Source organism: Dreissena polymorpha, chromosome 10 (assembly GCF_020536995.1).
Source record: "Dreissena polymorpha isolate Duluth1 chromosome 10, UMN_Dpol_1.0, whole genome shotgun sequence".
In the NCBI taxonomy this organism is placed as follows: domain Eukaryota; kingdom Metazoa; phylum Mollusca; class Bivalvia; order Myida; family Dreissenidae; genus Dreissena; species Dreissena polymorpha.
Window position 1 is genome coordinate 33029229 of NC_068364.1, and position 24645 is coordinate 33053873.

General features: G+C 36.3%; 1 protein-coding gene across 1 annotated transcript in view; it reads right to left on the reverse strand.

The window, feature by feature from the left end:
- The window catches only part of LOC127847188 (uncharacterized), a 210548-nt gene that overhangs the window by 29938 nt on the left and 155965 nt on the right, over positions 1 to 24645 (reverse strand). The window contains exons 40-44 of the mRNA XM_052378911.1: positions 23884 to 23926; positions 22813 to 22908; positions 14080 to 14165; positions 12364 to 12432; positions 6669 to 6739 (exon numbers count right to left, since the gene is read on the reverse strand). Of these exons, the coding sequence (XP_052234871.1) occupies positions 6669 to 6739; positions 12364 to 12432; positions 14080 to 14165; positions 22813 to 22908; positions 23884 to 23926 (365 nt within the window). The remainder of the gene's footprint in view (positions 1 to 6668; positions 6740 to 12363; positions 12433 to 14079; positions 14166 to 22812; positions 22909 to 23883; positions 23927 to 24645) is intronic.

The window sequence follows — 24645 nt, forward strand, 5'->3', positions numbered from 1 at the left end:
CTGAAATTTAAACCAATTTAAAGATCAGCCACATTAAAGGCTGAAATTTAAACCAATTGAAAGATCAGCCACATTAAAGGCTGAAATTTAAACCACTTTAAAGATCAGCAACATTAAAGGCTGAAATTTAAACCACTTTAAAGATCAGCCACATTAAATGCTGAAATTTAAACCACTTTAAAGATCACCAAAATTAAAGGCTGAAACTGTGCCTTATCATGATCAAAACTTTTCTTGTGCAAAAATTACCTGTTAATAGGATATATAATGACTAACCCTTTGTCACTTAGATACATATTTTGATGCATATTTAGTCCCTAAGAAAGTTACATTTAATTAAATACCTTTGTTACTAGCTTCAAGTTTTAAAGGCTTCATTTACAACCGCTAGTTACTGATGGGCAGCAAACAGCAAAAAACATGAACAGACTATCATATCATGCTTCTATATATATATAAGATTCAAGTTTTAAAGGGTTCATTTACAACTGCTAGTTACTGATGAGCAGCAAACAGCATAAAACCCTAACAGACTATCATATGCTACTATATATATAAGATTCAAGTTTTAAAGGTTTCATTTACAACCGCTAGTTACTGATGAGCAGCAAACAGCATAAAACCTGAACAGACTATCATATCATGCTACTATATATATATATAAGATTCAAGTTTTAAAGGGTTCATTTACAACCGCTAGTTACTGATGAGCAGCAAACAGCATAAAACCTGAACAGACTATCATATCATGCTACTATATATATATATATATATATATATATATATATATATATATATATATATATATATATATATATATATATATATATATATATATATATATATATATAAGATTCAAGTTTTAAAGGGTTCACTTACAACCGCTAGTTACTGATGAGCTGCAAACAGCATACAACTTGAACAGACTATCATATCATGCTACTATATATATATATATAAGATTCAAGTTTTAAAGGGTTCATTTACAACCGCTAGTTACTGATGAGCTGCAAACAGCATACAACTTGAACAGACTATCATATCATGCTACTATATATATATATATAAGATTCAAGTTTTAAAGGGTTCACTTACAACCGCTAGTTACTGATGAGCTGCAAACAGCATACAACTTGAACAGACTATCATATCATGCTACTATATATATATATATAAGATTCAAGTTTTAAAGGGTTCACTTACAACCGCTAGTTACTGATGAGCTGCAAACAGCATACAACTTGAACAGACTATCATATCATGCTACTATATATATATATAAGATTCAAGTTTTAAAGGGTTCATTTACAACTGCTAGTTACTGATGAGCAGCAAACAGCATAAAACCTGAACAGACTATCATATGCTACTATATATGTATAAGATTCAAGTTTGAAAGGGTTCACTTACAACCGCTAGTTACTGATGAGCAGCAAACAGCATAGAACTTGAACAGACTATCATATCATGCTACTATATATATAAGATTCAAGTTTTAAAGGGTTCATTTACAACCGCTAGTTACTGATGAGCAGCAAACAGCATAAAACTTGAACAGACTATCGTATCATGCTACTATATATATAAGATTCAAGTTTTAAAGGGTTCATTTACAACCGCTAGTTACTGATGAGCAGCAAACAGCATAAAACCTGAACAGACTATCATATCATGCTACTATATATATATATATATAAGATTCAAGTTTTAAAGGGTTCACTTACAACCGCTAGTTACTGATGAGCTGCAAACAGCATAAAACTTGAACAGACTATCTTATCATGCTACTATATATATATATATATAAGATTCAAGTTTTAAAGGGTTCATTTACAACTGCTAGTTACTGATGAGCAGCAAACAGCATAAAACCTGAACAGACTATCATATGCTACTATATATATATATAAGATTCAAGTTTTAAAGGGTTCATTTACAACCGCTAGTTACTGATGAGCAGCAAACAGCATAAAACCTGAACAGACTATCATATCATGCTACTATATATATATATATATAAGATTCAAGTTTTAAAGGGTTCATTTACAACCGCTAGTTACTGATGAGCAGCAAACAGCATAAAACTTGAACATACTATCATAGTTCTGATTTTATGCTGATTGCAAAAGCCATTTTCACTTAGCTTCTTATGAGGGAAAGGATTAAAACATTTTTTGCGCAAAAATTACTTATCAATTGGACAATGACTTACAGTACAAAATCAATTAAAGATTCACGTTTGTTAAATGATTCTCAAAATCTCAAAAATGTTCAACAGTGAAAAAAACATGTTTACCAAAATATAATTGCCTGGAGAAAAAAAAGAAGTGTTTTGCTATAGTGTGCAACTGGTTCAAAGTACATTTACATTTTTATATAAGATATCTTTTTTTTTCAGCCATTAATTTAAAAGTGAGATGTTTGCAGATAAAAAACCAGGAAATATTAAATTGAGTCCATCTGTACCCTATAGACAACTGTAAAAAAAAATAATTAAAATAATAACTGAACATTCTAAATATTTAATTCTCAAAAACCAACAGAAATGTGTACAAGTTTAAATATTCGTCAAGTATGTTTGAAATTTATGCCATATATGTTACACCTGATACCTTCATTAAATATTAAATGCCCTGGGTCTCTTTCACAGTAATTGATTTTGAAATTAATCGTCTAGTATATTTGAAATGTTCCATTTATGTAACACCTGACACCTTAATTCAATTCTAAATGCCCTGGGTCGCTTTAACTCTTTACCACTTAGATACATATTTTTAAGCATTTGTAGTCCCTTAGAAAGTTAAATAGGACTTAACACCTTTCTGAAATCGATCATTTCATTTAGCCGCACAGTATAGGGCAAATAGTGGAAGTTAAATTTAATTGGTTGTCCATAAATACAATTTCTTTATTGGAACATTATACAAGCTCTTTTTAAAATATATAAAGCATATATATATATATATATATATATATATATATATATATATATATATATATATATATATATATATATATATATATATATATATATATATATATATAAGCCCCATTTTCACAGAATAAGGCTCATCTTATTCATCTCATTTCATCTAAACTACCCAATGAACAATACAAGGAGCAATCGTGATCACTAGTAAAGCATTATAAAATATAGATGCTAGTGTGTGTTTCAAACTTTACAAGGCACTTTAGCTCCAGATGCTGCTTTATGTGAGGTGTTTCAAACTTTACAAGGCTCTTTAGCTCTTGATGCTGCTTTATGTGAGGTGTTTCCAACTTTACAAGGCACTTTAGCTTCTGATGCTGCTTTATGTGAGGTGTTTCAAACTTTACAAGGCACTTAAGCTCCTGATGCTGCTTTATGTGGGTTGTTTCCAACTTTACAAGGCACTTTAGCTCCTGATGTTGCTTTATGTGAGGTGTTTCAAACTTTACAAGGCACTTTAGCTCCTGATGCTGCTTTATGTGAGGTGTTTCAAACTTTACAAGGCTCTTAAGCTCCTGATGCTGCTTTATGTGAGGTGTTTCAAACTGTCCAATGCACTTTAGCTCCTGATGCTGCTTTATGTGAGGTGTTTCAAACTTTACAAGGCACTTTAGCTCCTGATGTTGCTTTATGTGAGGTGTTTCAAACTTTATAAGGCACTTTAGCTCCTGATGCTGCTTTATGTGAGATGTTTCAAACTTTACAAGGCACTTTAGCTCCTGATGCTGCTTTATGTGAGATGTTTCAAACTTTACAAGGCACTTTAGCTCCTGATGCTGCTTTATGTGAGATGTTTCAAACTTTACAAGGCACTTTAGCTCCTGATGCTGCTTTATGTGAGGTGTTTCAAACTTTACAAGGCTCTTAAGCTCCTGATGCTGCATTATGTGAGGTGTTTCAAACTTTACAAGGCACTTTAGCTCCTGATGCTGCTTTATGTGAGGTGTTTCAAACTTTACAAGGCACTTTAGCTCCTGATGCTGCTTTATGTGAGGTGTTTCAAACTTTATAAGGCACTTTAGCTCCTGATGTTGCTTTATGTGAGGTGTTTCAAACTTTACAAGGCACTTTAGCTCCTGATGCTGCTTTATGTGAGGTGTTTCAAACTTTAGAAGGCACTTAAGCTCCTGATGCTGCTTTATGTGAGGTGTTTCAAACTTTACAAGGCACTTTAGCTTCTGATGCTGCTTTATGTGAGGTGTTTCAAACTTTACAAGGCACTTTAGCTCCTGATGCTGCTTTATGTGAGGTGTTTCAAACTTTACAAGGCTCTTAAGCTCCTGATGCTGCATTATGTGAGGTGTTTCAAACTTTACAAGGCACTTTAGCTCCTGATGCTGCTTTATGTGAGGTGTTTCAAACTTTACAAGACACTTTAGCTCCTGAAGTTGCTTTATGTGAGGTGTTTCAAACTTTACAAGGCACTTTAGCTCCTGATGCTGCTTTATGTGAGGTGTTTCAAACTTTACAAGGCACTTTAGCTCCTGATGTTGCTTTATGTGAGGTGTTTCAAACTTTACAAGGCACTTTAGCTCCTGATGTTGCTTTATGTGAGGTGTTTCAAACTTTACAAGGCACTTTAGCTCCTGATGCTGCTTTATGTGAGGTGTTTCAAACTTTACAAGACTCTTTAGCTCCTGATGCTGCATTATGTGAGGTGTTTCAAACTTTACAAGGCACTTTAGCTTCTGATGCTGCTTTATGTGAGGTGTTTCAAACTTTACAAGGCACTTTAGCTCCTGATGCTGCTTTATGTGAGGTGTTTCAAACTTTACAAGGCACTTAAGCTCCTGATGCTGCTTTATGTGGGTTGTTTCCAACTTTACAAGGCACTTTAGCTCCTGATGTTGCTTTATGTGAGGTGTTTCAAACTTTACAAGGCACTTTAGCTCCTGATGCTGCTTTATGTGGGTTGTTTCCAACTTTACAAGGCACTTTAGCTCCTGATGCTGCTTTATGTGAGGTGTTTCAAACTTTATAAGGCACTTTAGCTCCTGATGCTGCTTTATGTGAGGTGTTTCAAACTTTACAAGGCACTTTAGCTCCTGATGCTGCTTTATGTGAGGTGTTTCAAACTTTACAAGGCACTTTAGCTCCTGATGCTGCTTTATGTGAGGTGTTTCAAACTTTACAAGGCACTTTAGCTCCTGATGCTGCTTTATGTGAGGTGTTTCAAACTTTACAAGGCACTTAAGCTCCTGATGCTGCTTAATGTGAGGTGTTTCAAACGTTACAAGGCTCTTTAGCTCCTGATGCTGCTTTATGTGAGGTGTTTCAAACTTTACAAGGCACTTTAGCTCCTGATGCTGCTTTATGTGAGGACCCGGAGTGTGTCCCAGCTCCTGATGCTGCTTTATGTGAGGACCCGGAGTGTGTCCCAGCTGATGCTTTATGTGAGGACCCGGAGTGTGTCCCAGCTGATGCTGCTTTATGTGAGGACCCGGAGTGTATCCCAGTTGATGCTGCTTTATGTGAGGACCCGGAGTGTGTCCCAGCTGATGCTGCTTAATGTGAGGACCCGGAGTGTGTCCCAGCTCCTGATGCTGCTTTATGTGAGGACCCGGAGTGTGTCCCAGCTGATGCTGCTTTATGTGAGGACCCGGAGTGTGTCCCAGCTGATGCTGCTTTATGTGAGGACCCGGAGTGTGTCCCAGCTGATGCTGCTTTATGTGAGGACCCGGAGTGTGTCCCAGCTGATGCTGCTTTATGCGAGGACCTGGAGTGTGTCCCAGCTGATGCTGCTGTATGTGAGGACCCGGAGTGTGTCTCAGCTGAAGCTGCTTTATGCGAGGACCCGGAGTGTGTCCCAGCTGATGCTGCTTTATGTGAGGACCCGGAGTGTGTCCCAGCTGATGCTGCTTTATGTGAGGACCCGGAGTGTGTCCCAGCTGATGCTGCTTTATGTGAGGACCCGGAGTGTGTCTCAGCTGATGCTGCTTTGTGTGAGGACCCGGAGTGTGTCCCAGCTGATGCTGCTTTATGTGAGGACCCGGAGTGTGTCCCAGCTTATGCTGCTTTATGTGAGGACCCGGAGTGTGTCCCAGCTGATGCTGCATTATGTGAGGACCCGGAGTGTGTCCCAGCTGATGCTGCTTTGTGTGAGGACCCAGAGTGTGTCCCATCTGATGCTGCTTTATGTGAGGACCCGGAGTGTGTCCCAGCTGATACTGCTTTATGTGAGGACCCGGAGTGTGTCCCAGCACTCATACCTGATTAACTAACTAGACTCATTAAGACTTGGATGAATTTTAATAATATAGCTAACATTTGCAGATTTTAACTTTATTTTTGTCTGTTAAGTAAGAAATTGATAGATTTACCTGTATTGCACTGTCAATTATTTCTGTCTCCTCACACACATTTAAAGGACAGTCAGACTACGCCATGGGCCAGGAAAACTGGGCTTAATGCATGTGAATAAAGTGTCATCACAGATTAGCCTGTGAAGTCTGCACTGGATAATCAGGAACAAGCCTTTCCGCTGTAAAGGTATCTTTGGCATAAAACAAGTCTTTTCATAGCATAAATCCAGTTAAGGCGGAAAGATAGTCTCTGATTAGCCTGTGCGCACTGCACAGATTTTTCTGTGACGCCTCTTAAAGTATTTATCCCAGTTTGTCGGATCTAGACTCAAACTAGACTCAAACTGCGCCATATAATATTTATAAAATATCCCCACCTGACTGCTAGTGATGTTAGAGAGAGTATGGAAGGCAGAATCCTTCTGTGTGATGTCCTCGTCCTCCTCCTCTGTAAAAGATCACACACAAAAATGAGCACAATTAACATGTATTACATAGAGGATATTTGTTGGATGAGGTGATTATCAATTTGAATTCACGAGTGATCATACAAAATATTTATTTTCTATGATCACAAGTGAATTAAAATCAATATTCCACCAAATCAAACAAAATTTCTTTTTATTTTATGTTTTTTTTACAGTTTATATACATTGTTAAACAGTTTAACTAAAGAATTACGCTGGGATAATTACGTCATTTCTTTAAAAAAAGACGTAATTTCACAGTAAACAGTGAAAAATATCGAGAATTTTTACTGTTAATTTTTCACTGTTTGAAACAGTGAAATTATAAGTTTTAATTCACTGATATTTCGCTATAAACCACAGGAAAGCATTGAATAAACGCAGTTCTATACCCATTCTTTTCAATTTAACCCTTTACCACTTTGATACGTATTTTAACGCATTTGTAGTCCCTTAGAAAGTTAAATTTAATTAAAGAGATTTCTTACTGGATTCAAGTTTTAAAGGCTTCATTTCCTACCCTAAGATACTGATGGGCAGCAAACTGCATAAAACTTGAACATACTGCGAGTTACTCGCAGGCTGTTCTGGTTTTATGCTGATTGCACATAGCCATTTTCACTTTGCTTCTGAGTGGGTAAGAGTTGAAAAGTCGGCGTATGTTGTACATTGATACAACCGATTGTGCAATAGTAAAATAGCGGCCAATTTGAATGTTTTCATTTATAAACAATTTGTTTGACTATTTTGGCATTTATAAATCTGGACACATTATACATGGTTGTGCTTATACACGGCCAATTTGAATGTTTTCTATAATAAACAACTTGTTTGACTATTTAGGCATTTATAAATCTGGACACATTATACATGGTTGTGCTTATACACGGCCAATTTGAATGTTTTCTTTCATAAACAACTTGTTTGACTATTTTGGCATTTATAAATCTGGACACATTATACATGGTTGTGCTTATACACGGCCAATTTGAATGTTTTCTTTAATAAACAACTTGTTTGACTATTTTGGCATTTATAAATCTGGACACATATAATACATGGTTTTGCTTATACACGGTAAAGTACAGTGTGTACCATGTTGTGAGCAGAACATATTTTGGAATACATAAAAATTCCAATACATTTTATTCAAATAGCAATAATAACTGAAAAATCCTGTGAAATCATATACATTTACAATTTGGTCATGTACTTCAGTCTGAATTCTGTCTAGAATTCTTTAAATTCCCATAATTACACCTGTGCTGAATCAATATAGCACTTTTACTTATCCTTAGAACGAGACACACACACACGCATATCTCTAAAACAGTACCATATAACATATCTATGTTATTATATGAACTGCATCATGCAAAAATGGGTCTTATATTGTTGGTATATATGAACTGCATCATGCAAAAATGGGTCTTACATTGTTGGTATATATGAACCGCATCATGCAAAAATGGGTCTTACATTGTTGGTATATATGAACTGCATCATGCAAACATAGGTCTTACATTGTTGGTATATATATGAACTGCATCCTGCAAAAGTGGGTCTAACATTTTGGTATATATGAACTGCATCATGCTAAAGTGGGTTTTACATTGTTGATATATATGAACTGCATCATGCAAAAATAGGTTTTATATTGTTGATATATAAAATGCCTCGTGCAAAAGTGGGTCTTATATTCTTCGGTATATATGCACCGCATCATGTAAAAATGGGTCTTACATAGTTGTTAAATATGAACTGCATCATGCAAATGCGGTCTTAAATGGTTGGTATATATAAACTTCATAATGCAAAAATGGGTCTTACATGTATGCCATATGTGGCCAGATAAGCTCCAAGATTTGTGGTCTCATTAGATTAAATGATTTAACATCATATCACTAAAAATAAACACACACAATGCTAAGATTATACTGAACTGATATTGGTGGCACATTCTCACCCTTTCATATATATCATGAAGCATTGATCATCAAGAAAAGATATTCAATAAAGTGATACTCATAAGAGGTTCACCATCAATGTGGCATTAGATCTGAATTAAGGCAAGTCTGGATATTAAAAGAGCATGATTGATTTATTCATTAAATATGATAACGTTGTTTTTAGCATCATGCGTTTAAGATTACAGGGACCTGTTCATATTTTGACAAGTTGACAAGATTCAAACGTTTTTGTCACAAATTAACTTTGGTTCCAAATGCACACTTGGACTTTTAACCCTTTCCCGCTTAAAAAGGTATTTTGATACCTTTGTAGTCCCTTACAAAGCTACATTAAATTAAAGACCGTTCTTACATGATTCAAATTTTAAAGGCATCACTTCCAACCGTTTGATACTGATGAGCAGCAAACAGCATAAAACCTGAACAGACTGCAAGTTAATCGCAGGCTGTTCTGGGTTTATGGTGGTTGCAAAAGCCATTTTCACTTTGCTTTTATGGGGGAAAGGGTTAAGGCAACTCTGGATATTAAAAGAGCATGATTGATTTATTTATATAGTGATTACCTAGTTTTTAGCATCATGCGTATTAATTAAGATTACAGGGATCTGTTCATACTTTGACAAAATGACAAAATTCAAACTTTTTTGTCAGAAATTAACTTTGGTTCCAAATGCACACTTGGATTTTTAATTAGTCAATTTCTTCATACTTATCCGAATCTTGTCTTGAGAGATTATGGCATCTTAGTTTACATGTTTTTTTTTAAATACATCATATCTTTATATTTTGCGAAAGTAGATCACATTTTAAGGGTTTTAAGTGGAATAATTATCTTAAAAAGAACAAAATAGCTTGTGCAAGCATCTAAACACCATGAAAACTAATAAAACTACATGCAAACTCCAATATACCCATTTAAGCTGTGTGTGTTGGATTTATAATAAAAGTAAATACCAGCATGATCCATGATCTGATAAAAGGGGGCTTAATGCATGTGAGTATTTCCCTCCCAGATAAGCCAGTGCAGTTGGCACAAGTCACTCAGGGACAAAAACTTGCACTTTTATGGAATTTGTCATTTTAAGGAGATCTCTTCTGAACACAAGTCCATTGAAGCCGGAAAGCATCGTCCCTGATTAGCCTGTGTGGACTGGGCTAACGTGGGGCACCTTACGCACGTGGTCTCTTCTGAACACAAGTCCATTGAAGGCAGAAAGTATCGTCCCTGATTAGCCTGTGTGGACTGGGCTAACGTGGGGCACCTTACGCACGTGGTCTCTTCTGAACACAAGTCCATTGAAGGCAGAAAGTATCGTCCCTGATTAGCCTGTGCAGACTGGACTAACGTGGGGCACCTGACGCACGCGCATTCACAGAACACTTCTCATATATCCCCTTATAAGTCCATTGAAGGCAGAAAGTATCGCCCCTGATTAGCCTGTGCGGACTGGACTAACGTGGGGCACCTGACGCACGCGCATTCACAGAACACTTCTCATATATCCCCTTATAAGTCCATTGAAGGCAGAAAGTATCGCCCCTGATTAGCCTGTGCGGACTGGACTAACGTGGGGCACCTGACGCACGCGCATTCACAGAACACTTCTCATATATCCCCTTATAAGTCCATTGAAGGCAGAAAGTATCGCCCCTGATTAGCCTGTGTGGACTGGTCTAACGTGGGGCACCTGACGCACGCGCATTCACAGAACACTTCTCATATATCCCCTTATAAGTCCATTGAAGGCAGAAAGTATCGCCCCTGATTAGCCTGTGCAGACTGGTCTAACGTGGGGCACCTGACGCACGTGCATTCACAGAACACTTCTCATATATCCCCTTATAAGTCCATTGAAGGCGGAAAGTATCGTCCCTGATTAGCCTGTGCAAACTGGTCTTACGTGGGGCACCTGACGCACGCGCATTCACAGAACACTTCTCATATATCCCCTTATAAGTCCATTGAAGGCAGAAAGTATCGTCCCTGATTAGCCTGTGCAGACTGGGCTAACGTGGGGCACCTGACGCACGTGCATTCACAGAACACTTCTCATATATCCCCTTAACTTAGATACTTATTTTTAACGCATTTGAAGCCCCTTAGAAAGTTAAATATAACTTAAGACTTTTTTATTTGATTCAGCTTTTAAAGGCTACATTTCCAACCATTAGATACTGATAAGCAGCAAACAGCATAAAACCTGAACAGACTGCGAGTTACTCGCAGGCTGTTCTGGTTTTATGCTGGTTGCAAAAGCCATTTTCACTTTGCTTCTTATGGGGGAAATGTTTAAACTGTGTATTTTGGGTGTAAAATAAACTTAGATGCCAGCATTACTGCGAACAGAAAGAAACACTAATGGATTGACAATGCACAACAAAACAAGATTCATTATTTCTAACAGGACAAAAGCACAAAGATCAGGAGAGACTGCTAAGTTCTCCACACAATGCAAGATCTAAATAATTAAGCTCTATACACTAATGGATTGACACTACACAACAAATTAGATTCATTTCTTCTAACAGGACAAAAGCAAAAAGATCAGGAGAGACTGCTACGTACAGAAAGAAACACTAATGGATTGACAATACACAACAAAACAAGATTCATTACTTCTAACAGGACAAAAGCACAAAGATCAGGAGAGACTGCCAGCATTGCTATGTACAGAGAGAAACACTAATGGATTGACCATGCAAACAAAACAAGATTCATTACTTCTAACAGGACAAAAGCACAAAGATCAGGAGAGACTGCCAGCATTGCTATGTACAGAAAGAAACACTAATGGATTGCCAATGCACAACAAAACAAGATTCATTACTTCTAATAAGACAAAAGCACAAAGATCAGGAGAGACTGCTAAGTGCTCCACACATTTCAAGATCAAAATAATTAAGCTCTGTTCATAAGCCAACAAATCATATACATTTATCAAGCAGAACATAGGCAACTACGGTTTGTAGATTATGGGACAAGCTAATTCCTTTTCAAGTCACAAAGGGCAGATAATGAAGGATTTTTAAAAATCATTTTCAATAAAGCCACAAAAGGCAGGATTTTTTTAAAGTCATTTTTTTATATTTGTTGTTTTGATGTTTACAAAAATATTTTTTGAGCAAACCAATTTGATTCCACATACGGTACCATATTCATGATAAAATCAATTATAATGCAAGGGAAGTAACTCACTAAAGGGAGGTTATTACATGCATAGGAACCTAGCTCTGGGAAAACAGGGCAAAATGCATGTGAATAAAGTGTCCTCCCAGATTAGCAATAAAGTGTCCTCCCAGATTAGCAATAAAGTGTCCTCCCAGATTAGCATGTGCAGTCAGCACAGGCTAACCAGGAATAACACTTTCTGTATTTTCATAACTTTTGCTTAAAAACTTCTATTAAACAAAACACAACAATAAAATAGCACAAATGTTGATCCTGAAACCAGATAAAACTGCACAGGCTATTCTGGGACTACACTTTACACAAATTCATTTAGCCCAGTTTTCCAAAAACAAGTTTTATAAATAATTATATAAAATATAAATTAAAATGCAAGGGAAGTAACCCATTGAAGGGAGGTAAACACATAAATACACATTTTTAAAGCTATGGGATCACAGATATTTACCCAGAACTACCCACAGAGGAATAAACATCAAGGACACAGCAGTCTTATTAAATATTGCAAAGGTATATCCTGTCGAAAATAGCAATAAAACTATTAGCTTACTTAACTTATTTGATATGAAATTTAAAGAAGAAATAGAGAATACATCTTAAAATCCGTACATTATTGATTTTAATTCACAAGTAATCAGAGAAATTAATAATTGGGCCACAACTGATTATATTTTTTTATTTGATAACGAGTGATGAATACCGGTATATATATCTAGCTACAGAGAACCAACACATTTATTGTTTTACTAAAACCTTTGTCCATTGATTATTTTCATTTTACAAGAGTTTAAGTGGACAATTTTGCTGTAATATTTACATAATGATGTCAAAAATGACATCATTAAATTTTGTCAGTAAAACAGTGAATATTATCAATAATTGTTTACTGTTATAGTTCACTGTTTGAAACATCAAATCAACGTTAATATATCACTGAAATTTTCCTATAAACCTCAGAAAAGCTATAAATAGAGAATTTCTTTAATTGTAACAGTTAATGATGTTAATTTTCATGAATTATAAGTGTTCAATCTTTTGCCTCAAAACTACAAACAGTTTGATATCAGGTAAGTAAACCCTTTCCCACTCAGAAATAAAGTTAAAATGGCTATGTGCATACAACATAAAACCAGAACAGCCCACGAGTAACTCGCAGTCTGTTCAGATTTAGGCTGTTTGCTACTCATCAGTATCTAAGAGTTGGAAATGAAGCCTTTAAAACTTGAATCTAGTAAGAAAGGTATTTAAATAAATATTACTTTCCGAGTGACTACAAATGCGTCAAAATACATATCTAAGTGGTAAAGGGTTAATGTTGATCGTTATTATCATTACAAACAGATTAATTTGCAAATACTGCCACATCATTCAAATCAAAGTTAGGTTGACATTTGTGATGGAGACTTTTTTATTAAATATATGAGGTGTGATCTGGAAAAATTGGGCTTAATACTTGTGTGTAGGGTTGTCCCTGATTAGCCTGTGCAATGAAATATTTTGTTAAAGTGGAAAATGCAAGATTATCTTCCTTGAAATAAAAATTTGTTACAACAAGAGCATCGCATAACGGGTGCCACGCTCGGCTGCGGGTGCAGTTTTTAATAGATGAAAGCTTGTCAGATATTTTTTTGTTTTTTTTAGAGGTCACAGTGACCTTGACATTTTACCTAGTGACCCAAAAATGGGTGTGGCATCTAGAACTCATAAAGGTGCAGTTATATATGAAGTATCAAAGCTGTAGGTTGAAGCACTTTGATTTCAGAGCCAATGTTCAAAACCTTGACAAAATGTTAAGGTTTTAGCACGACGCGGACGAGGGACACGACGAGCTGGCTATGACAATACCTCGGGTTTTCTCGGAAAACAGCCGAGCTAAAAAGAATTACCATTCTCTAAGGTTAATCATGACAAACATAAGAAAAATTTAGTTAAACTTACATTTCAAAATATTGATAGTGAATTAAATGTATATTATTTCAATATTGAATGTGTACATACTCAGATAAAATAGTGCCCATACATAATCTATGCTCTACAACTCATCCTTCATAAGTTTTGCGGAAGAACTAACAGCACAGTATCTGAAATAGTCAAGCTCTTGGTGGAGTGTAACCTCTCAATGAATGTCTCTTAAGCAAAGGGAGGTAAAATGTATAAAACATACCTTGGAGTTTATTCTTGGGTTGTCCCTCTTTGTTCGCAATTAGATTGTCATAGTAATGATACAACTTCGGGTCTTTAGGGGTAAACCTGAAATTGTGAGTAAAAAAACGAATGTTATTATAATTATGTTTCCATAAAGACAATATGTTTTTCTAAGAATTTAAGTTTTAAACCTATTTATTTAAGCTTGATTGCATCAAAAGCATAAGGCTTATCTAACCTCTCTCAAGTCTGTTTTCTGGGTATAACCAGTACTTGGTTTCTTTTTTTGGGAGGTCCAACCCATGGCCTATCAGTGGCTAGGTGGACAACAAACCCACTACCCCACATAGACCTCTAAATCAAAATTTTATATGAGCCGCGTTCTGACAAAACTGGGCATATTGCATGTGCGTAAAGTGTCATCCCAGATTAGCCTTTGCAGTCCGCACAGGCTAATCAGAGACGACACTTTCCCCTTTTATGACATGAATTCTCTTCTTAGCAAAAATCCAATTTAGGCAGAAAGTGTTGTCCCTGATTAGCCTGTGCAGACTGCACAGACTTATCTGGGACAACACTTTACGCACATGCATTAAGCCCAGTTTTCTCAGAACGCATGCAGTTTTCCCAAAAACACTTTGTTTCTTGACTTTTCCCCTTCAGGGCAAAGTTGAATATGGTTCATTTGTTCACTCAAACTGCACATTTGTATATAGCTTACAAATTTGATATAGAGCGTGAGTACTAGTGACTAAGAATACCATGCAGGCCTTTTACTGGCAATTTTGGGAACAAATCATATATATTATATTTACATAATTTGTAAGATGTTTATGAAATAAGCATTGACACTTTCTTATAAAAAAAAAGAAAAAAAAGGTATTTGTTTTTTACAATTTTGGTTCGGTATTGTGATCGGGTCCATTTTAAGGCCTTTGTTTAAATACAAAGAAAACCCCAGTCCCTGCATGTCATTATATGCCCGAAGACACCAGTACTGGTTCTACCAAGGAAAAGGATTCGCGAGCATTTCAATAAGTCTTTCTATGCTGAAATAAATAGGCTTAAACTGAATGTTGTACATTGAAAAACTAAGGAGAAAGTATTTTTGCCCTATTGGGAAAAGTACCGGTACCAGCTAAATTGGAAAAAATTAGTGCAAACAAAAAACACACTAAAATTGGGAAATTGGTGTATTTATTTGTTGCTAACAAATAATTTCAAATTGATAACTAAGTGTTGTCAAATTGTCAATTTTCTATTATCTGCATAGGGAAATAAACTAAACGTTCCATTTCATAAAACATATATATATATATATTTGGACAGCAATTGGGGAATTTTTATTTTTTTCCCTATTGGGAAAGTGCTGCTTCGGGTACTTTATAAAGAAGGCACAAAATCGCTGAAACAGACAGGCTGATATTGTCCATGGTGATTCCAGGATACCTGATTTACAATAATGTACTAAGTATTGTGGGTAAATTAAATTAAAAAAAATCCACAATTATTTAGTAAGAACTTTTGTACACTTAATGATATTTCAAGATTTCTGGCTCATTATATAGCTTAAGATAATGTATATAAATGATATTTTATTCGATAATTGAAACACATTGTTTTAACTTACCACCATTTGATGGTGAAAGGAATATCATCTCCAGATCCAAAAGACATTTTTTAAACTTGTTTTCAGTGTACTCAATAATTTTCAAAGATAATCCAAATATTAATTCCAAAATCTTGTTTTCAAAATATTTTTAAAAATCTCTTTGAAATTCTTTCCCTTGCTTATTTTGTTACTTGCGCAGAGTAAATGAAATTTATTCAAAATGCAAATGTCAATGCTCTTAAAAAACAACCCATAAATCTCTGATTTATATACAACAGAATTTAAAACAAACCACTCATTAAAAGAATTGACAAGCGTAATCTTTCAGAAAATACTTCTTTTATACTGATGTTTAAATGTTGTCTTTAGTTCAACAAACTGATAAAGTTTGTGAACAACCGATTTATTTTGTCATTATCATACAAAAGCAGAGCTATTCATTTATTTATTACTTAATTCTTCTGTTTACGTTCAATGTGGACATTTAAACCGTTTTCAAACAAAGCAGCCTTTAAACACTTCAGAGACAAAATACCCTTATATTCCATGCATTAATACAACAATTGTGCATACAATGAAGGTTTGGCCAAAAACAGATAGGAATAGTACTGTTAAATCATTATTATTTATGAGACATTAATTTTCATACATTAAGCTGATTGACCGATGAATTTAACACAAATAAATGAGAAAATGACCAACACAACTTCCAAGTGCTTATTCCAAAATCAGAAATCCAGAAATATACCTGTCAAGGTTAAGTAGTTTAAAAACAAGAGATGTGTGTTTGTCTGAAACACAATTCCCCTCTACTGCGCCGCTTTGAAGCCATATATTTGACCTTTGACCTTTAAGGATGACCTTGACCACTCAAAATGTGCAGCTCCATGAGATACACATGCATGGCAAATATCAAGTTGCTATCTTCAATACTGCAAAAGTTATGACCAAGGTTAAAGTTTTGGGACAGAATGACAGAGTGACAGAATGACAGAGTAACAGAATGACAGGCGAAAAACATTATACCCCAGATCATTCGATCCGTGGGCATAACAATACGAAATTTAACCCATTATCACTTAGAAACATATTTGACGTGTTTAAATCCCTTAGAAAGTTAAATTTAATTAAAGACCTTTCTTACTAGATTCAAGTTTTAATGACTTCATTTCAAACCCTTAGATACTGATGAGCAGCATACAGCATACAACCTGAACAGACTGTGAGTTACTCACAGCTGTTCTGGTTTTATGCTGTTTGCACATAGCCATTTTCACTTTGCTTCTGAGTGAAAAGGGTTAATGCTGACAAATATCAACATTTTTACAGTAAGTGTCAGGTTTTAAGTTTTGTTTCAACATATTGTGAAGATTGTGAAATGCTCTGTAAAACAGTTGCACATTATAAAACACTCTGTTGTTTGTCAAATAGATGTTTGTAGAAGGATGCTAGTCTTATGGTCATTTCCAGTTGAACTGCTAAGAAATACACCAGCAAAACATTATTGTCAACAAAAATAATTACAAATATTTGTCATAACACTGACCAAGGCAGTTGAAATGAGACTTAAAAGTCTGTTCTCATGATTATGAAAACGTTTTACACAATTTAGTTAGGACCTTTTTGCTGTAGTGAATTGTCCACATCGACAAATACAATAGCCAGTTTTTTTTACAACATTTTGGGAAAGGGGTCATGACCTTTGGATTGGGCAACATTGTGTCTTTTTTACTAAAATTGGGGAAAAGTTTTTTGTTTTGTTGTTCACACAAATACTTAAAAATTGAGAATCAAAGTGTGTTCAATGTAATATTTACTTAGGTTGCACTTCTATAGCTGGGTAGGAAAATCAACTAACAGCAAATGTTGATTTTTTACATTATTTGTTGAAACTTTTATTTGGGAATTAAGGGCTATATTTATTTGGGAAAATATATCTTTAGAGATTGGGAATGGGGACAAATTTCAGCCCAAATTTGACCACCAAATACACTGAACATCCCAACGTCAATATGGTCAAATACAACAACACATTGTGTACCGCAGAGGATATGGAACTGTAGTTGTTCTGGATTTCAGCCCAAATTTGACCACCGAAAACACTGAACAACAAAAGATCCACATGGTCGAATACAACACAATGTGTACCGCAGAGGATATGGGACTGTAGTTGTTCTGGATTTCAGCCCAAATTTGACCACCGAAAACACTGAACAACAAAAGGTCCACATGGTCAAATACAACACAATGTGTACCGCAGAGGATATGGGACTGTAGTTGTTCTGGACCCCTTGGAGCCCCTGGAGCACTTGGAGTCGCCACTCTGAGGCAGAGCAGGCAGGTCCCCGAAGCTTTCATCGCTGGCCTCACTTCGGGCAAGAATTGCGGAGACATTGTTTTAAATGGTGAATGATGCAACGTGTGCTTGAATGTGTATTCTTACCTTACAGTGCTTTCATTAACAGAATGACAGTGAATTTTTATTTTTACATGACAGTGCTTTTATTTAAAGATTGTAAATTAAACTTGTATTATAGAATGACAGTGCTTTAATTTAAAGATTGTAAATTGAACTTGCTCTTATAGCATGACTTTGCTAAAATTTGAAGATTGTAAATAGAGATTTTGGTCTTTAAATTGACAATATTGAAAAGATTGTAAATTGTATTATTGTTAAAAATTGACATTGCTTTAAATATAAATTAATAATATGCATTATTTTGTAGATGAAACAAAAAAGGGAACAAGATTTTCCAATAAAATCACAGCAATATCTTGATTTTATTGGTGAAAACGCACAAAAGTGTGAAAGTGGCAATCTTGAACAGTGGCAGAGTTCAAACAGGTGCTGAAATTGGTACTGAAATTACTGACGATATTGACAAATGAAGTACTAAAAATGTCAAAGCAGTAACAGAAACACTACAAGTGAAGACACAGGCACTGACAATTCACAATACTGTTGTTACTGGTACAGGTTATATTGTCAGTGAATAAAGGGTGCCGGGAATCATGTGGATGTGGTTAGTGGTCACCATACTGGACAGGTGAGGTTTCCTCCTGGTAAATCATAGAGTAATTACGGTAATACCGTCAGTGAATAAAGGGTGCCAGGAAGCATGTGGATGTGGTTAGTGGTCACCATACTGGACAGGTGGGGATTCCTCCTGGTAAATCATAGAGTAATTACGGTAATATTGTCAGTGAATAAAGGGTGCCGGGAAGCATGTGGATGTGGTCACCATACTGGACAGGTGGGGATTCCTCCTGGTAAATCATAGAGTAATTACGGTAATACCGTCAGTGAATAAAGGGTGCCAGGAAGCATGTGGATGTGGTTAGTGGTCACCATACTGGACAGGTGGGGATTCCTCCTGGTAAATCGTAGAGTAATTATGGTAATATCGTCAGTGAATAAAGGGTGCCGGGAAGCATGTGGATGTGGTTAGTGGTCACCATACTGGACAGGTGGGGATTCCTCCTGGTAAATCATAGAGTAATTACGGTAATATCGTCAGTGAATAAAGGGTGCCGGGAAGCATGTGGATGTGGTAAGTGGTCACCATACTGGACAGGTGGGGTTTCCTAGTGGTAAATCAGCTTCCCCCCAATATCCAAGACCACACCAAAAATTAAAAACATCTTTCAATAACAATTTAAAAGCTGAATATTGTAGCTATAATTAAAAATTCGTCCCACCTTTACCAAGTCTAGTAAGTAATTAAAGTAGGAAAGCTGGGACACACTCCGGGTCCCCACACCATGAAGCCTCAAATGCGGAAGGACTTCATAAACTTCAAAAATACACACAAACACACTCTGTGAATAAAGCCAACTTGTTGCAATGCTGGAACTGTTGAAACTGTGTTGACAACCCAGAACATGTGCAAAATGAAAGCAGAAAGATTACAGTTCAGAAAATCCATCCCAGATAGTCAAATAGTCCTAACTGGAACTTAAAATCGGCAGAATGAGGATAAGGTATGTGGATGAAGAGGAACAGCATACAACAAAATGATACATGACATGGCAACACAAGATCTCATTGGATTTTTTTTTAAGTCTCAAGATTACCAAACCTCAAGGAGAAACAATACACAAAACCTCATAAAAGGAATTCAATGTGAAACAATACACCAAACCTCAAGAAAAGGGATTCAAGGTGAAACATTACAGCAAACCTCATTGAAGAATTCAAGGTGAATCAATACACCAAACCTCATTTAAGGGATTCAAGGTGATTCAATACACCAAACTGCATTAAAGGGATTCAAGGTGAAACAATACACCAAACCTCATTTAAGGGATTCAAGGTAAAGCAATACATCAAATCATAAAAAAAGAGATTCAAGGGGAAATTATACACCAAACTCCATAAAAGGGAATCAATACAAAACAATACACCAAACTTCACAAAAGAGGATTCAAGGTGAATACGCCAAACCTCACAAAAGGGATTCAAGATGGAACAATACACAAAACCACACAAAATAGATTCAAGGTAAAACAATACAACAAACAATGAGAACAACAACAATCCATACAACAATACTGATATACCTTGCAGATAAGTCATCGTTATCATTCACAACTTTCCCACCAGAATCAGAAGTGTCAATTTCATCACCGAGACGATCTTCTCCTGACAAACATTCCAGTTCATCATCAACCAATTTCATTTCCAATCGGTACTCACTCCCACTAGCTGCAGACTCAGGAGAACTGTCCAAGGCTCCACCAGATGCAGGAGAATTATTTGACGCCACATTGACACTCGGGTCAAAACTTTCCACAATAGCTGTTGTTGTACTCGCTGTCAGTACAGTTTCCTGGGTATTTCCTTCCTCAGCAGAACTTTCCTCAGCAACCGGACTTTCTATTGCATCCATGGCAACAGAATAATTCTCATTTTTCTGAGAGATCTTCGTAGAACTGCTCAATTCTTGGTAAAAAACTGCCGGCGGGCAGGTAGCGGACCGCTGTGTCTCTTCTTTTATAGGCAAGAGTTTTTTGGAGAAAAGATCTGGGGTCAGCATTTTTCTGCTGTTGTCATGGTAACCAACAGGTGACATGACCAGGGTCATGTTGGGGTCACGTTTGGGAATTGTTATAGGCAAGGGGATCTCAACACTCCATGCCCTTACAAAATCTGCCTGACTTGTATTGCCCAATCTAGAAAAGTAGCACAAATGAAACATGCATGTGTAGATACATAGCTTGTTATTGTTGTTTTTTTAGAGTGTTTTTTTCATTAAAAAAATATGGGGGGAGTCTGGTGGTGTTGGGGGGAAAAGCTTTTATGACTGAACGATCTATGAAGAAGGCATAAATGAAACACACAAATGTGTACATACATAGATGTATGGTAGCATTTAAAAAAATTGACCTTCATTATTACCCATTAAAAAAATAAATGTATCAAATTCAAAACAGCATTTTCCTTTATGCTGTGACGATTTCAGATAAGCAATTCTTGTTAAAAATCAACTAACTTACTGAAGGATTATAGTTTATTACTACTGAAATTCAATATCCCTCAATATTTGAGCATCGTTTTGGAAAAAACTGGTCTTAATGCATTTGCGTAATGGTCATCCCAGTTTGCACAGAGTGCAGACTGCACAGAATAATCAGGGACAACACTTTCTACTTTTTTGGATTTTTTTTTAAAGATGTACCTTCTGAACAATAATACAGTTTAGGGAGAAAGTGTTGCCCCTTATTCATTAAGCCCAGTTTTCCCAGAACCAGGCTTTTTTTCAGTATTAATAGTATGACTATGATAGAGCTAGCAGGCCTGATGAGCCCAGCCTCATTATTGCAACCCATGGTCACTGTCTATTGTAAGTTAGCAGCTGCATAATACATCTAACCACTAGTGAAGCCTTATTCTGGGTAAACGGGGCTTATTGCATGTGCATTAAATATGCCCCGGGATTAGCCTTTGCTGTCCACAACTTTCTGCCTAGACTGGACTTTTGCTGTCCACAACTTTCTGCCTAGACTGGACTTTTGCTGTCCACAACTTTCCGCCTAGACTGGACTTTTGCTGTCCACAACTTCCCGCCTAGACTGGACTTTTGCTGTCCACAACTTTCCACCTAGACTGGACTTTTGCTGTCCACAACTTTCCGCCTAGACTGGACTTTTGCTGTCCACAACTTTCCGCCTAGACTGGACTTTTGCTGTCCACAACTTTCCACCTAGACTGGACTTTTGCTGTCCACAACTTTCTGCCTAGACTGGACTTTTGCTGTCCACAACTTTCCGCCTAGACTGGACTTTTGCTGTCCACAACTTTCCACCTAGACTGGACTTTTGCTGTCCACAACTTTCTGCCTAGACTGGACTTTTGCTGTCCACAACTTTCCACCTAGACTGGACTTTTGCTGTCCACAACTTTCCGCCTAGACTGGACTTTTGCTGTCCACAACTTTCCACCTAGACTGGACTTTTGCTGTCCACAACTTTCCGCCTAGACTGGACTTTTGCTGTCCACAACTTTCCGCCTAGACTGGACTTTTGCTAAGAAGAGTCTTCCTTTACATACAAAAATCCCTAAAAGCGTAAAGTGTTGTCCTACATTAGCCTTTGCTGTCCACAACTTTCCACCTAGACTGGACTTTTGCTGTCCACAACTTTCCGCCTAGACTGGACTTTTGCTAACAAGAGTCTTCCTTTACATACAAAAATCCCTAAAAGCGTAAAGTGTTGTCCTACATTAGCCTTTGCTGTCCACAACTTTCTGCCTTGACTGGACTTTTGCTGTCCACAACTTTCCACCTAGACTGGACTTTTGCTGTCCACAACTTTCCGCCTAGACTGGACTTTTGCTGTCCACAACTTTCCGCCTAGACTGGACTTTTGCTGTCCACAACTTTCCACCTTGACTGGACTTTTGCTGTCCACAACTTTCCGCCTAGACTGGACTTTTGCTAAGAAGAGTCTTCCATTACATACAAAAATCCCTAACAGCGTAAAGTGTTGTCCCAGATTAGCCTGTGTTGACTGCACAGGCTTATCTGGGACAACACTTAATGCACATGCAAAGGTTCACCAGAATGCAGCTTTATTGTTAGTTATAGCAGCATCATAAACCTAACTACTAGTAGAACTCTAAAACAAAACATTTCATTTTACCTGCCACTTCTTCGACTTTTTCTGCTGGAAGAGCTGCGGTCAGAAATGGTGGAGAATCCATCGATGTCCTGGAACTTCTTCCTGCGAAAACTGGCCCTGAACGATAACAATGGCAGCACATTATAACACAATACTGTACTTTAATATGTATTAATTGCAGTTTTATACCCTCTATCAATACGACAAGTTGAGGCAGGTAATCAATCAATACAACACTATTCACTTGTTCAACCTATCGTGTAATACCAAAATTGCAGCCACTTGTGTGATTTGCCATTTTTCTTTATTATTAAAAATTTGGTGTTCGATTCATATGGTTGTGTGTAATACATTGTAAAGCACGTTAATTGGTGATAACAGCTGGCAACACAATCATCAATATTATCACTATTATTTCAACAAAGTTACTAGTGTTTATTTCGTATTTATATTTGCTATAATCTCGACTGTATTCGCGACATTTTTTTTTATCTGGATGACCTTATTACAGCACCTCTTAGAAAATTCACAAGTAGTAAAGTCGGGATATAAAGTGAACTTTAATACAAAATAAACGCTGGTAACTTTCTTCAACATTTGATACAGGTAATTAAGGGTATAAAACGATTAAAAATATCAGTCTCTGCATGGACGTTGCCATCTGAACTATCACATGATTACCCCCTTTGGTAATAATATTCAACTCCTTCTCATATATATGTTAGACCACATACTCCAGTACTGGTTCTACCCAGAAAAAACACCTAACAAGTGTATCATGTGAAGAAACAAGGAATATTTGCGATATGCTTTGAGACTCGTTCTTGGAAAACTGGGCTGAATGCATGTGCATGTGGTGTTGTCCCAGATTAGCCTGTGCAGTCCATACAGGCTAATCAGGGACAACCATATGCTTTTATGAAATTAGTTTGTTTAAATGAGGTCTTTTCTAAACAATAATCCAGGCTAGGCTGAAAGTGTTGTCCCATATTAGCCTGTGTGAACTGCACAGGCTAATCTAGCACAACACATTAGGCACATACATTAAACCCAGTTTTCCCAGATCGCGGCTCAATTGACTATTGAACATACCCTGTTTCATTGCGCTTGCTTCTTGAAGCCCAATCCTTTTTGCCTGCAAAATAAAAAACATCCCATAATGTAAATTTCCTTCTTCAATTTAACCCTTTCCCTTTTAGATACTCCTTTTGACGCGCTTATAGTGCCTTGGAAAATGAAATACAATTAAAGAACTTTCTTGATAGATTCATGTTATAAGGCTTAGTTTCCAACCCTTATATACAAGTAGCAAACAGCATACAAGATTCATGTTATAAGGGCTTTATAGTTTCCAACCCTTATATACAAGCAGCAAACAGCAGCAAACAGCATACAACCTCAACAGCCTGAGAGTCACTCCATTGCTTTTCTAGTTTTATGCTGGATGCTTATAGCCATTTTTACTTTACTTCTGAGCGGGAAAGGGTTTATTAGATATTAGAACACATTATTCCAGAGTGGTTAAATTTTTTACTAGATTAAATCAACAAATATTGAAAAAGGTTGAACTTAAAAAAGAAGATGAAAACATTTTTTATAAATAATGTATAGCTATTTAAAAAGAAAATAATTAAATTATTCATAATTTCATATAAATAAATAACATTATCACAGCAAACATAAGTTAATATTATTTCACATGGGGCAATGCACTAAGTATATTAATTCGGAAAATGTTATTTCGCAAAAAGCAAAGCACTAAATATATAGATGCTGAAAATATTATTTCACACCCAGTAATGTAAAAAACATTTAAATGCGAAAATTGTTATTTCACACACCCAGCAATGTACA